Source organism: Telmatherina bonti (assembly GCF_933228915.1).
Source record: "Telmatherina bonti genome assembly, chromosome: 6".
Taxonomy (NCBI): Eukaryota; Metazoa; Chordata; class Actinopteri; order Atheriniformes; family Telmatherinidae; genus Telmatherina; species Telmatherina bonti.
In genome coordinates this window covers 5,631,844-5,645,151 of record NC_136624.1, presented here as the reverse complement: position 1 = coordinate 5,645,151, position 13,308 = coordinate 5,631,844, and the positions used below count along the sequence as shown (strand labels likewise).

At 43.0% G+C, this 13,308-nt stretch overlaps 1 protein-coding gene across 3 annotated transcripts in view; it reads right to left on the bottom strand.

Annotated features, from left to right (window-relative positions):
- phf2 (PHD finger protein 2) overlaps positions 1-13,308 on the bottom strand; it is a 34,552-nt gene that overhangs the window by 20,738 nt on the left and 506 nt on the right. For all 3 annotated transcript variants that reach the window (XM_079242452.1, XM_079242453.1, XM_079242454.1), the window contains exons 2-9: positions 7,852-7,937; positions 7,607-7,721; positions 5,951-6,111; positions 5,147-5,288; positions 4,881-5,067; positions 4,646-4,808; positions 2,088-2,175; positions 1,842-1,948 (exon numbers count right to left, since the gene is read on the bottom strand). In XM_079242452.1, coding sequence (XP_079098578.1) covers positions 1,842-1,948; positions 2,088-2,175; positions 4,646-4,808; positions 4,881-5,067; positions 5,147-5,288; positions 5,951-6,111; positions 7,607-7,721; positions 7,852-7,937 — 1,049 coding nt within the window. The remainder of the gene's footprint in view (positions 1-1,841; positions 1,949-2,087; positions 2,176-4,645; positions 4,809-4,880; positions 5,068-5,146; positions 5,289-5,950; positions 6,112-7,606; positions 7,722-7,851; positions 7,938-13,308) is intronic.

The following is a 13,308-nucleotide window of genomic DNA, read 5'->3' as shown; positions in this document are numbered from 1 at the left end:
GCTAGAATATAGATATAAAGATGAATTTTTCCCTTTACAGCAACAGTTTACGTTCGTCATCACTGTGGAACAGATCTGCTCAACCCTTTAACAGCTTGTCCACCATATTTTCAGCTTCTGAGACATTTTTCATCATTTTATGGAAAAACTTTGCTCTGATGTTGTTTACTTGTCTTCTGGTGGACACGTCTGGCACTACAATAGTTCTAACATCTCACATGGTACTACTGCACACATATGTAAACTACTACGTATTTGTTTATTTAAGATTTATTCAAAAGTGACATAACTTTAGAATAAAAAAAAAAAAAAAAATCTTTTTTTTCCCCCTTGGGTCAGGTTTTTATTACTTACTGCATGAAACTTTTCACTTAAAAAAAACCCAAAATAAATGCAGTAAGGAAAAAGAAAAAAGACTAAAGGTAAATATTTAATTAATGAATAAAAAATAAAAATAAATAAAAAGATCATTTAGAAAACCTCATACCTACTGTAAGTAAATGGTAAATTAACATGACAAAAGATCTGTACAGACATGCACTGCGTGCACCTTTACTTTACCAATGCAACAACACTAAGTGCAATACTCCAAATTACCTCATGTACATGTGGCCTATATTTGTATTCAATGTATATTTTTACTTGTGTTTAGCTTATATTTCTATTTTGTTTTATTTAGCTTATATTTCTACTTATTTATTTACTATTTCTATTTATACTTTTATATAGTTTTTAATATATATTCGTATTTCCTTCTCTCAGCTACTCCCGAGACCTCTGTTCCAATTTCGTATCTCTGACATGTGAATGTGAGCTGATATGACAATAAAGTTCCTTGAAAAAAAGTATGAGCTGAATCAATAAAAACAAGAAAATGACCAGAAATTTGCAACACCAGACCTTACTTAACGTTTAATGCTTACAAGAGTTCAGGATGTTTTTCCTGAACTTTTTAGCTTGTCCTGACGACCAATCAGGATGCAGGTCAGTCCAACATCTGATCCACCGTCTGTATGAAGAACGAACTTTCCTGCTGACGTGATCCTTCTTCACGTGCTGCATTACGGTTGTTCATGCTGGCTGAGACGTGCTGAAACTTTTTAAGTTTTATTTCAGTTTGGATGTTTTAATAGAAATTATTAATTTTTTAAAAACATAAATTTAAAATGATTTTAACTTCATTATTTGTGCTCACCAACCCTTCACATCTTTAAAACACATTGACTGAATAAAATAAAATGAATCTTAAATAAAATATTAAATATTTGAGGTTCAGACTGTTTGCATTAAAATAAAAGTCACAGTAAATTAAAGAATCGCTTGTTTATTTTACATTTAACCCTTTCAGTCCAGAGACTGGCGGAAGGACCGGGCAAGACAGAGACCTGCAGCAAGTCTTGGTCCTACAGTTACTTTAAGTGACCTTAAAGTAGCAGAGAATGATGCTGAATTAATGGAGACGCTTTCGTGGCGTGTGCCACACACAAACGCAGCCGAGCTCAACACACACGCAGAAAATGCTGGAAACATAAACAGTGTGTGAAGCCAGCTGAGGAGAGTTTAAACACCGGTCCGTAATGGAGCAAGCGATTCTAGCTGGGCCAAACCTTTTGAAGCTAATCATCTGTGAACTCTGCGATCGGCTGATTTAATGACAGAAATAATATGGGAGCATCCAGCTCCTCATCTGCTCGGCAGACGGCTGGATGCGCCGCCCAGGAAAAGACGTTTCTGACACTGTTTGTGTTTTCTCTGGAAAAAGCAGGACGTCAGTTTATATTAAAACAGCACACATTAGAGCCAAGATGAATTCTGTAAACACAAACTGATGGAGGGGTCACCTTTGAAGCGCTCCAGGAAGTGACGTCCCACATACCAGCACGCCGTCTCAAAGTTGGGGAATGGAGTCAGAGTTTTGACCTTCAGCCGCTTCTCGATTTCATACGCTCTGCAGAAGATGAAGCCTGTTTCAGTCATTACAGACACAACCGCCCCCCGATGCACGCCTTTCCGCCCCCTCTGCTCCCCCATCACAGCATTAGAACACCATGAAATGAAAAGATGGAAATGTGCTGAAAGACACAAACCTCATCTGCATCTCCACACTCAGGTTGTGGACAAAGTGTCCAGAGAAGGCCAGACAGTCCACCGGAGTCAGAATCGCATTGATCCATCCTGCAGGAGCGAAAACCAGAAGTTACCATAAGCCTCATGAAGCTCAGAGCCGCCGATGCAGCTTAAAGGTGCAGCGTGGAGAAATACTGACATCTAGTGGTCGAGATAAACGTGACACGTTGTCAATGTACGGTGGCCATCACAGGCCAAACATGGTTCATGTGGGAGGGGCTCTAATAGAGGTTTTCCCACCCTGATCGTGGTCCTGATGGAGGTTTTCCACCCTGATCCTGGTTCTGATAGAGGTTTTCCTCCCTGGTTCTGGTTCTGATGGAGGTTTTCCTTCCTGGTTCTGATTCTGATAGAGGTTTTCCTCCCTGGTTCTGGTTCTAATGGAGGTTTTCCTCCCTGGTTCTGGTTCTGATAGAGGTTTTCCTCCCCGGTTCTGGTTCTGACAGAGGTTTTCCTTCGTGGTTCTATCCATCTATCCAACTATCTATCTATATGTTAACAATGAGAACAGTAATCAGGTACTCATAATTTTACATCCATCTGATGTTAAATTAGAAATTGATGGATATTTTTTTAAATCTAAATGTATTTACATTTATAAACAAATAAATACAGTTAAATATAAAAAGAGATTTTTTTAAATAAAAAAATAACCATTTCTAGGCCATAGTTTTGAATTTACATATTTTTCCCTTTATTTGCCAAAACTGCACTTGAGGCTGTCCAAAAGACACTAAGAAGGCACCGACTTGGCCAAGGACCCCTCCCTGCAGTAATCAAAGATTTTCAGAATACGGAACAAATAACGCTCTATTGCTTTACTCCTTTTTTCTTCTTCAAAACTGCAGGACTTCTGATTTTCCATCCATCCATCTTCTACCACTTATCGGGTCGCGGGGGCAGCAGCCTAAGTAGGAATACCCAGACTTCCCTCTCCCCAGCCACATTTGCCAACTCTGCGGGGGGGATCCCGAGGCGTTCCCAGGCCAGCCGAGAGATATAATCCCTCCAGCGTGTCCTGGGTCTTCCCCGGGGTCTCCTCCCAGAGGGACGTGCCTGGAACACCTCACCAGGGAGGTCCAGGAGGCATCCTGACCAGATGCCCGAGTCACCTCAACTGGTTCCTCTCGATGCGGAGGAGCAGCGGCTCTACTCTGATCTCCTCCCGGATGACCGAGCTCCTCACCCTATCTCTAAGGAAGAGCTCGGCCACCCTGCAGAGGAAACTCATTTCAGCCGCCTGTATACGAGGTCTGGTTCTTTCGGTCACGACCCACAGCTCATGACCATAGGTGAGGGTAGGAACGTAGATCGACTGATAAATCGAGAGCTTCGCGTTCTGGCTCAGCTCCTTCTTCACCACGACAGACCGGCGCAGAGTCCGCATTACTGCAGACGTCGCACCGATCCATATGTCGATCTCGCGCTCCATCCTTCCCTCACTTGTGAACAAGACCAGAGATATTTAAACTCCTCCACTTGAGGCAGGACCTGACTCCCGACCCAGAGAGGGCAATCCACCCTATTCCGGCTGAGGACCATGGTCTCAGATTTGGAGGTGCTGATTCTCATCCCAGCCGCTGCACACTCGGCCGCGAATCGCTCAAGCGAGAGCTGGAGATCACGACCAGATGAAGCCAACAGGACCACGTCATCCGCAAAAAGCAGGGACCCAATCCTGAGACCTAAAGCGGATCCTGTCAACACCTCAGCCGCACCTAGAAATTCTGTTCGTGGTGGTTTTTAGCAGAATCTGTGATGAAGGGCAGCCTTAGCAACGTCCAACCTCACTGGAAACGACCTGATCAGACAGCGGTCGTACAGGGACTGAACAGCAGCTAAAAGCACTCCCAGAACACCCCCACAATGCTTTCTCCAAGTCCACAAAGCACATGTGGATTGGTTGTACGCTCCCATGGACCCCTCCAGGATCTGTCCTAAAGCAACTTCTAATTTTGACTGTCTGAATCCCCCACTATCCTATTTTTTATTTTACTTATTTATCTTTTTAAATATTTATTTTGTATTGGTCTCTTACATTCTTATTTTGTATATTAAATGTCTAAAAAATCAAAGCATGATGTGTTTCAGATACATTATGTCATTTATCATTATTAGCTTTTATTTCTTGCTCTTTGGACTGAAAATCTGAAGGTCTGTTGCTATATTCTACAAGCAGATACATCACAATAACTTTTCCTTTATTTCTATTTTTAATTTGAAATTATGCTTCTAATATTTTTATTTTTCAATGTTTCCGTCTTTGAATTACCCTGTTGTTGAATTGTGCTGTACAAATAAACCTGCCCTGTCTAAAAAAAAGTTGAAATAATAATAACAATAATAAAATAAAATAAAAATAAATAATAAAAATAATAAATATTTAAAAATTACTAAAATTACTAAACAGTATGAAAATAAATATATTGATCGTAAAATAATAAAACTAAGTAAATAAAGTGAATGAATGAGGTGAAACGAAGCAGAGCCGAAACATCTGGAAGTGTTAAATCCTGACCTGATGGGATGAACAGGGTCTGGCCCTGCTTCAAGGTGCATTTGTAACACCTGTCCACCTGGTCGGCAAAGAACATCTCGCTGTGATTGGATGAGGACCTCCAGCGCTCGTACAGGGACAGGTTAGCCGAGGTGGGCTTGATAAGGAAGAAGATCTTTTCTCCCTGCAAACATTCCCACCGTCAGCATGGTGGGAGGAGGAGGAGGAGGAGGATGCAGGATGAAGACTGACTGACCTTCAGGATGTGGTACCAGACGGAAGCGCCGCCGCACTCTATGTGGAAGTCGGTGTAACTGTCTTTAACGCAGATCAGACAGTATTTGGTGACTTTGGGCTTTCCGAGCAGGGCGTCATCAGGCCAGTAGTTTTCTACCCAGGACAGCCGGCGGACGATCTGTGGACTCTCCACGATGCTGTTCATTCTGTCCCAGACAAACACAGGACACCCTGAGTCCCCACGCCGCCGCAGACCTTCCCTCAGACAGGCGGACGGAGACCTACCTAGTGTCGGAGAACTCCAGGTTGATGACGTTCAACACTTTCTTTCTGTTGGTGCTGTAGTAATAATCCACAAACTCTTTCAGCTTCATCTTGCTGTCGGTCTGTTTGGTGACATCCACGACGTCCACACCGACGTCGGGACCTGCAACACAAAATGCTCCATGATGATCTGAGCAGGTGCCAGGTGAAGCATTAACTCTGATCACAGAGCGCAGGCGCCCCCTGCTGGCACAAAACTGCCATGTTTCCCTACAAAAACACCCACCAGGCTCGATAACAATCAGAGCATGCACACGCACATATTTATTCATAAACACTCATTCATTTTCCAAACAGTCCAGTTAATGGTCGCAGGAATATGGAGTCTATCCCACTATCTACGTACACCTGGACAGGTCGCCAGTCCATCATAGATTATAAACATATAATATAAAGATTTATGGCTGAAAAACATGTTTCTATAAATAATAACTAGTAATATCTTACTTATTTTTATTTTATTATTTGTTCCAATGTTAATTATTCATTTAAATGATGATAAAGTCAAAGCTTTATGACTGTCCACTGAGACTGAGAAGGATCTGAGAGCAACATGTATGACATATGTAAGACTCTGTATGACACAGAAACAACGACCACACAGATGGACCGAATGAGGTCATAAATCACCTCATTTAACAGCTGATCGTCCCGGTCAGGTGCATCAAAGCAAGCTGCTGGTCTGTGATTCAGGAAATAATCCTCACTATACTGTTTTGTTTTTACCAGAAACTACAGATGTGTTAGAAGAAGTCAGTCTCTTACCAACGTAGTTCTCCACATCACTGATGTAGAAGGTGGGGGCGGGCATGGTCATCCCCAGACCGTCCTTCTTCTGGACCAGGATTGGCTCGTTGAAGCCGTTCTCCTCCAGGTGGTCCATGGTCAGCTGACTGCCGCTCAGTTTCACCACCACATCCTCAGCACTGAGAAGCACAAACATCTGATGAATCTCTGCAGCGTGGAAGCAGAGCAGGAGGAACTTCACCCATAATCAGACAGCGCCCCCCCGTGGAGGGCTTTAAACATGCAGCAACTCAGGTAGAGGAACTCATGATGATAAACTCTGATCTTATAATCCATAGAACTGTGCAAAAACTAAACGTTGCAATAAAAAAACACGGGAAACACAGAGAGATGGGACATTTTACACTGAAACTTAAAAGCTTGTTTAGTTTTGTTGAAGAAGAATGGTTTGAATCACTGCGTTGATGCTTCAGTTAAATTTTGTGATGATGTGACCAAAGACACTGGAGGTCTTATACATCCTGGAGAAAGACCACAAGTTAGATTAGTGATTTAAATCACCGGTACCATTTCATTCATTGTGAACGGGGAGGGAGCTCTGAGGATCTGGAATGCAGATAAAACATTTCCAACAAACATTTTGACTTGATCACCTACAAAGGTAGGTGTTTTATGAGATTTGACAATTGTCTGCCTGCAACCATTGTGAGGAATAAATGGTTGCAGAAAATGAATAAATGATATAATATAAAACTGTTTGAATGTTTAAAGTAAATGTGTGAGAGGACAACGTCTGATTATTTTACTGATGTTAAAAAGTGTCAGATTACTCTCAGAAAGATGAGATGACTGTTTAAGATTGAATTTGTGGCTTTTGTGCTGGAAGCATAATAAATTGAAATAAATTAAAATTGTTTGGCAGTTTGTGGCTGCTGTAACTGCGGTTGACCACTAGATGTCACTGTTATGGTTTATTTGAGGATTTGAAGCTTCAAATCTGTTTTTGAAACAACTGGGAAGAAGTCTCAAACGCTCCACAAAGCTTCATTTGCCCATCTCTAGAAACACTTACATTTAAAAAAAACAAGTCTCAAATATCACTAAAAAGTTTTTACGTTCTCATGAGGTGGTTTTTCAGACGTACAATATAGACACATATCGCAGAAGTGTAATGGAAACACTTTTTCCGCGTTTACGTGTCCCCGGACGTGACGTTGGGGGTCATGACCAGTTCATTTCTGGTAAAGATGGCACGGTGCGGAACAAACAGCAAATTTCAGAGATTTAGAAAATAAAATGAGGGACAAAAGCTTTGAAAAGCTGCAGCAAGTAGAAAACCCCCAAACAATGCTGCGTGGCTACCTCGCATAAGCCTCAAGTCTCGTAAAATCTCATTGCTTTAGCGAGATTAGTTTCTGATCAGTTCCGATTACTTTTCCAGACTTTTGTTGCTCCCGTTCTAACTTTTTACAGATGTTTTGCTGCATCTGATTCACAATCCGATATTTTCCATGAAATGATAAAATGTCTCAGTTTCAGCATCCGACACGTTTATCTTCTACTGGGAAGAAAACATGACTTGATAGGGCGCTTACTCAGAGGCCTGGCTTCCATGCAAGCGGGGTTGTAAATGGACATTTGACGTGATGTTGAAGACGTGAAGGTGGTCTTTACCTTGGAAATGTTCTGCTGCGAAGTTCTTTGATGAAAACTTGACTGCCGTTCTGAACAGCTTTGATATCTGTGCTCTGCCCCGTGTCATGTTTGCTCCAGTTCTTTTTCTTTTTCACTGAGGAGAAGGAAGAAAACACCAATTAGCACAACGCTGTTGTCAGGTTGTGTTTACTATTATCCAACATGTGACATGAAGATGGCGAGGGAGATGAGGAATCGTCATGGCAACAGGTTTTGATACTCACAGGTGGATTTGCCATGGGTCTTCTCGCAGTTTGGACAGTGATATATGTCGATGTCTGGAGCGTCGTCTTCGTCCACCCCAACACAGCTGAAACCACAACAGCAGCCAGTTTTAACGATGACAAATCTGAGCTACAGACATAGATACTGCTTCCTTCTGCAGCTAATGGTTGTTGTGTTGTCTTGGTTAACGTTCAGACTGAAAACTGTTGCTGCACGATGACGTCCGCTTAACCCGCCGCTAAGACGTCCGTGTCTTCAGGTACCAGAACAAAACCTGCCCGTCTATAACACTGAAAGCCATGTTGACAAAGACAACGCCTCTAAACTCCAGAAAGTCATTTTCCAGCAGGATGACAGTAAAGATGCTGCCTCCTAACCGCTGGTTTAGAGCGAAAGAAAGGCTTTTATATACAACAGAAAACAACGAACTTTTTGCTTGTTTAATGAGAACTGAGGCTGCGGTCAGGGGTGTGGTACTATGAAAGGGGGCGTGGTAATGTGACCTGGGGCATCGTACCATTAAAGAGGTGTGGAAATGTGACAGGGGGTGTAATATTCTGACAGGGGCATGGGAATGTGAAAGGGGGCGTAAGAGTGTAACGTGGGTGTGGTAGTGTGTCAGGGGGCGTGGTAGCATCTCAGAGGTGTAGTAACCTCTAGGGGTGGGAAAATCGAATAAAAAAATTGAATATCTGAATTTTTTGCTTCACAATTTTAAAATGGATTTTTTTTTTTTGTTGAAAGCTAAGTCATGTTGTTAACTGACTAGAAATCACGGTTGTGCTACTAAATGCCTTTACATACCTGTCAGCAAAAAGGACACAGCTCTAATTATGCCAGGTTTTAAGATTAATAACCTTCTAAATGGATGATTTATATAAAAATCCGAACCCCCAGTTGTCATGAAGGTAAACCTGACCTATTAAACCGAGAATGGATTTTTGTACCAGGCTGTAAACATGTTTATTCCTGCTGTAAACATGTTTATTTCTGCTGTAAACGTGTTTATTCCTGCTGTAAGCATGTTTATTTCTGCTGTAAACATGTTTATTTCTGCTGTAAGCATGTTTATTTCTGCTGTAAACATGTTTATTTCTGCTGTGAACATGTTTATTTCTGCTGTAAACATGTTTATTCCTGCTGTGAAGTTGGTCTTTTTAACATGGGAGTCTATGGGGATTCACTGTTTTGGAACCCCTAGTGGATGAAGGGGGAACTGCAGTTTGTGGCACTTCTGCATAGGCTTCACTTTTTACCGCTGGAGGTTGCTGCTTGTGGGCATGAGATAAAGCATCATTAATATCCCAGTTTATCTTATCATGGCGTGGACAGTAGGAACCACTCCCCTTTTTAATTAAAATATTAATCATACAGGTACACCCACTGAAACGCATAGTTTATTTCTTTAACCCCCCCATTGTCAGGACTCGAATCAGTGACTTCTTACTGTGAGGCCGCGGCACTCCCCATGACACTATGTCCCTACGAATATCCAGCAACTCCTGAAATGTTGTACAATTGTAAAAACAGCTGAGAGACCCGTCCTCGCCATCAGCGACGTCACTGCTACAAGCCCCACCGTTTAACCCATGTCAGCTGTTCTGATTGGCTCCATCTTCAGGGTCTTTTTGGCACGATTGGCTGTTTCTTCTGTCAGTCACTCTGTGGGAAGAGCTAGTGCTTCTAGCTAGTACCAGAGAGGAGCATGTTTATCTGACCTTCGTATGATCAGACGTGCTTGTTTGGTTCAGATGCCTGAATAAACGTAAGGTAATAATTTCATTGTTTTGAAGCTGAAATGAGAACAATGATGGTAAATTCTTGAAAGCTGATTTCACATTTTCTTTTTCAAATGACTCCAGCTGTGAGGATGATGATGTTCTGTGTATCGATTATTTATCACTGAGTTTAGAATTATTTCTGTTAATGGTAGAGATGCACCGATAGCAGTATTGGGTGTCGAGAACCAGTATTGTCCTCTTTGTTAATAAAAGTGCTCTGATACCACAGAACCGATGCCAATGTGAAAAAACTAGAGCTGTCAAAATCAACACGCTAAGGCAAACACGTTTATCTGGGGAAACAGTGCATTATTTATTTATTTATGTATTTACTATTAATGCACAAACAACATAGGGATGGGAAAATCTAATCGAAAATCTGGATTTTTTTGTTTCAAAATTTTAAAATCGATTTTTTTTTGTTAAAAAAAAATATTTTTTTCAATTGAATAAAATTAATCCACTATAAAATCATGGTCATTTTTATTGGTTTTATTTATCTTTTTAGTTGTCTTCTTGGGCTTTTCTCCTAACTGAAATCAAGAAAAATTGCAAGCAAAAAGAAGTTTTATAATTTTTTTTCTGTTTTTAACCTACAAAAATCATCAATATGGAAAAATTTTGAGAACCGGCACCCAAAAAAATTGGAATTGAATCGAATCGGGACAAAAGCATATTGTCATAGCCCTAATAGATATTGTTCATATTAATAATCAGAACATGGTGATTTTGGGCATGTAGGTGAACCAAGTCAACCAAAAAAACTGTATGATCCTCATTTCTGAAGTTTCCAGGATCACATTTACCAGACGAAACTTCTCATATATCACATATAACCATATGACATCCTGGTCCACACTCCTTACCAGTCAGCTCGAATGGGATTGAACAGTAACCACATCAGCACTAGTGATGGTCGATACCAAATCTATATATGTATATATATATGTATGTATATAACTTCTATTAAACCAGTAAAATCTCAGGACAAAACCTCCTCGTTGCGAACAGCATCATCGTCTAATTGGCTGCCATGGTCACATGACCCAGAAGCAAATCCCTGAAAGTGTCTGAAACTCTGAGGTATAAAAACAAACGGCGTGTTTGGTATCGGCAGAGTGGTATCTACATTCTCACGTATCGAATCTGATATTCTGACTGGCTGATATCCACGTATTCCACACCAACGTCACCTGGACGAAGAGTCTGCGCTGATGTCAGCAGCATGTTGCACACAACACAGATCGATAATCGATTATCATCACATCTATCAGTTATTACGCAGAATCATTCCACGCCATGGAACACCTTCGCTTCCTAAAGACGGTTCCGTTCTTTCCCACTCATCCGCCATGAAACCGAACGCACCACGCTTCCAAAACTGCAACGTCAACAATGAATCTACATGATGATGAAGTCCAGGTCTGGTTACAACGTCTCTACTGCTGCTTTTTAGTCACATTTAATACGTTACAATAAAAAATCTCTTCTGATTTTTACAGAATCGCTTCATTCGATCCATTAAACATCGATCAGGAAGAATTTCCACCTGCATGTTGTAGAACACGGAGCAGAAGGCGGGAAGAACCAAACATCACCTGTGTTGGTGAAGCAACATAACATACCATGTAGTCCTTGGTGGACCCGAGAAACATGTGGTCCTCGGTGGTCCGGAGGAACATGTGGTCCTCGTGGACCTGAAGAACTTGTTGTTCTGACTGGACCTGAGGACCATGTGGTCCTTGTTGGACCTGAGGAACTTGTTCTGAGTGGACCTGAGGAACATGTGGTCCTTGTTGGACCTGAGGAACTTGTTCTGAGTGGACCTGAGGACCATGTGGTCCTTGGTGGACCTGAGGACAATATTGTTCTGCGTGGACCTGAGGACCATGTGGTCCTTGTTGGACCTGAGGACCATGTGGTCCTTGGTGGACCTTAGGAACATGTGGTCCTTGTTGGACCTGAGGAACTTGTTCTGAGTGGACCTGAGGAACATGTGGTCCTCGGTGGACCTGAGGAACATGAGGTCCTTGTTGGACCTGAGGACCATGTGGTCCTTGGTGGACCTGAGGACCATGTGGTCCTTGGTGGACCTTAGGAACATGTGGTCCTTGGTGGACCTGAGGACCATGCGGTCCTTGTTGGACCTGAGTAACATGTGGTCCTTGTTGGACCTGAGGACCATGTGGTCCTCTGTGGACCTGGGGAACATGTGGTCCTTGTTTAACCTGAGGACCATGTGGTCCTCTGTGGACCTGAGGAACATGTGGCCCTTGTTGAACCTGAGGACCATGTGGTCCTCTGTGGACCTGGGGAACATGTGGTCCTTGTTTAACCTGAGGACCATGTGGTCCTCTGTGGACCTGAGGAACTTGTTCTGAGTGGACCTGAGGAACATGTGGTCCTCGGTGGACCTGAGGAACATGAGGTCCTCTGTGGACCTGAGGATGTGGGACAGGCTGAGCTGACGGAGGACCGTAAGTAATGGAGCTTAAAACCGATAATCTGCTGCTGATTCTACATAGAACCGTAGCGACAGCAAGTGGTTTTTATTTTGCTGGGTTTCCTGCAGATCCAGATCACGTGGACTCTGACAGTCTGCTTCGGGGACAGGATCTGTCCCTCTTGCAGCAGAGACAGAAAACTAGAAGACGGAAGTGAAGAAACAGGACGGGAGGACATTGTGTGAGAACTATGGATGAAGACGAGAACTCGGTCCAATGTTCGGTCTCAATGTCCCTCCGATGTTCAAACCAACACCTTCGCTTCATGGAAGCTCACCAGATGTTGGGACATAAACTGGAGGTAAACCTGCTGAACAGAGGAGGACATGGACTTCTCCTTCAGAGGAGACACATGAAGTTCTCCTTCAGGGGGAGTCCTCATGCAGAGGTGACCCATGGACACCTGGATCAGGTGAAAAAGAGGTCTGTCTCGATGGAACTGTGCGTTTCATTGGAAGACAGGTGTTTGTTGGGCTTATAGTGGTGCGTGAGAAGAGCTCGTGGCTTTTCCAGGACTTTATTCTGCAGCAGAAAGGATGAAAACGTGGTGAAAGCAGAGACACAACAGCAGCAGGAAGGAAAATTAAAGGGTTAACGTTCAGGCGCGTAAATACTGCTCGCCGCTCCGACGGGCTGGTTCAGTCAAAGAAACGCTTTTTTTTACAGACAAACCGTGAACACAAACACGTCCAAAGTACAGCCGAACTGTTCAGAACACCACGAAGCCACGCCACGAGCAGAAAAACGCTGATGTAATGAACAAGACAAACGACGGGAGGGAAATATGACATTTTGTTAACGGAGATTCGGACGCGATCAGTTCCAACTCCGGTACGGCGGGGAAAGTGATGAGCGGCAGCGACCGATGCGACTTGTTTACCCGCATAGACCCCTAGCATATCACCCCCAGCCCCAAACTGCAGCCAGATGAGCTACACGAACCCGGACACTTGGTTTTCGCTCCTCCCGGAGCTTCGGGACGCCTGACCGGGTTATTGTCAGCCATAGCTGCCGCCTGGCAGGAAGGCTGCTCCGGGGCTCCGCTCCGACCCCGGTCGTGATTTTCAACCGTAAAATCTGCCGCTGGAAATCAGGAAAAGCGGCTGTTATATGACAAGATTTCCCTTTAATTAGGCTGAAATGTGTGTGTGAAAGCGACGGGAAACGGCAG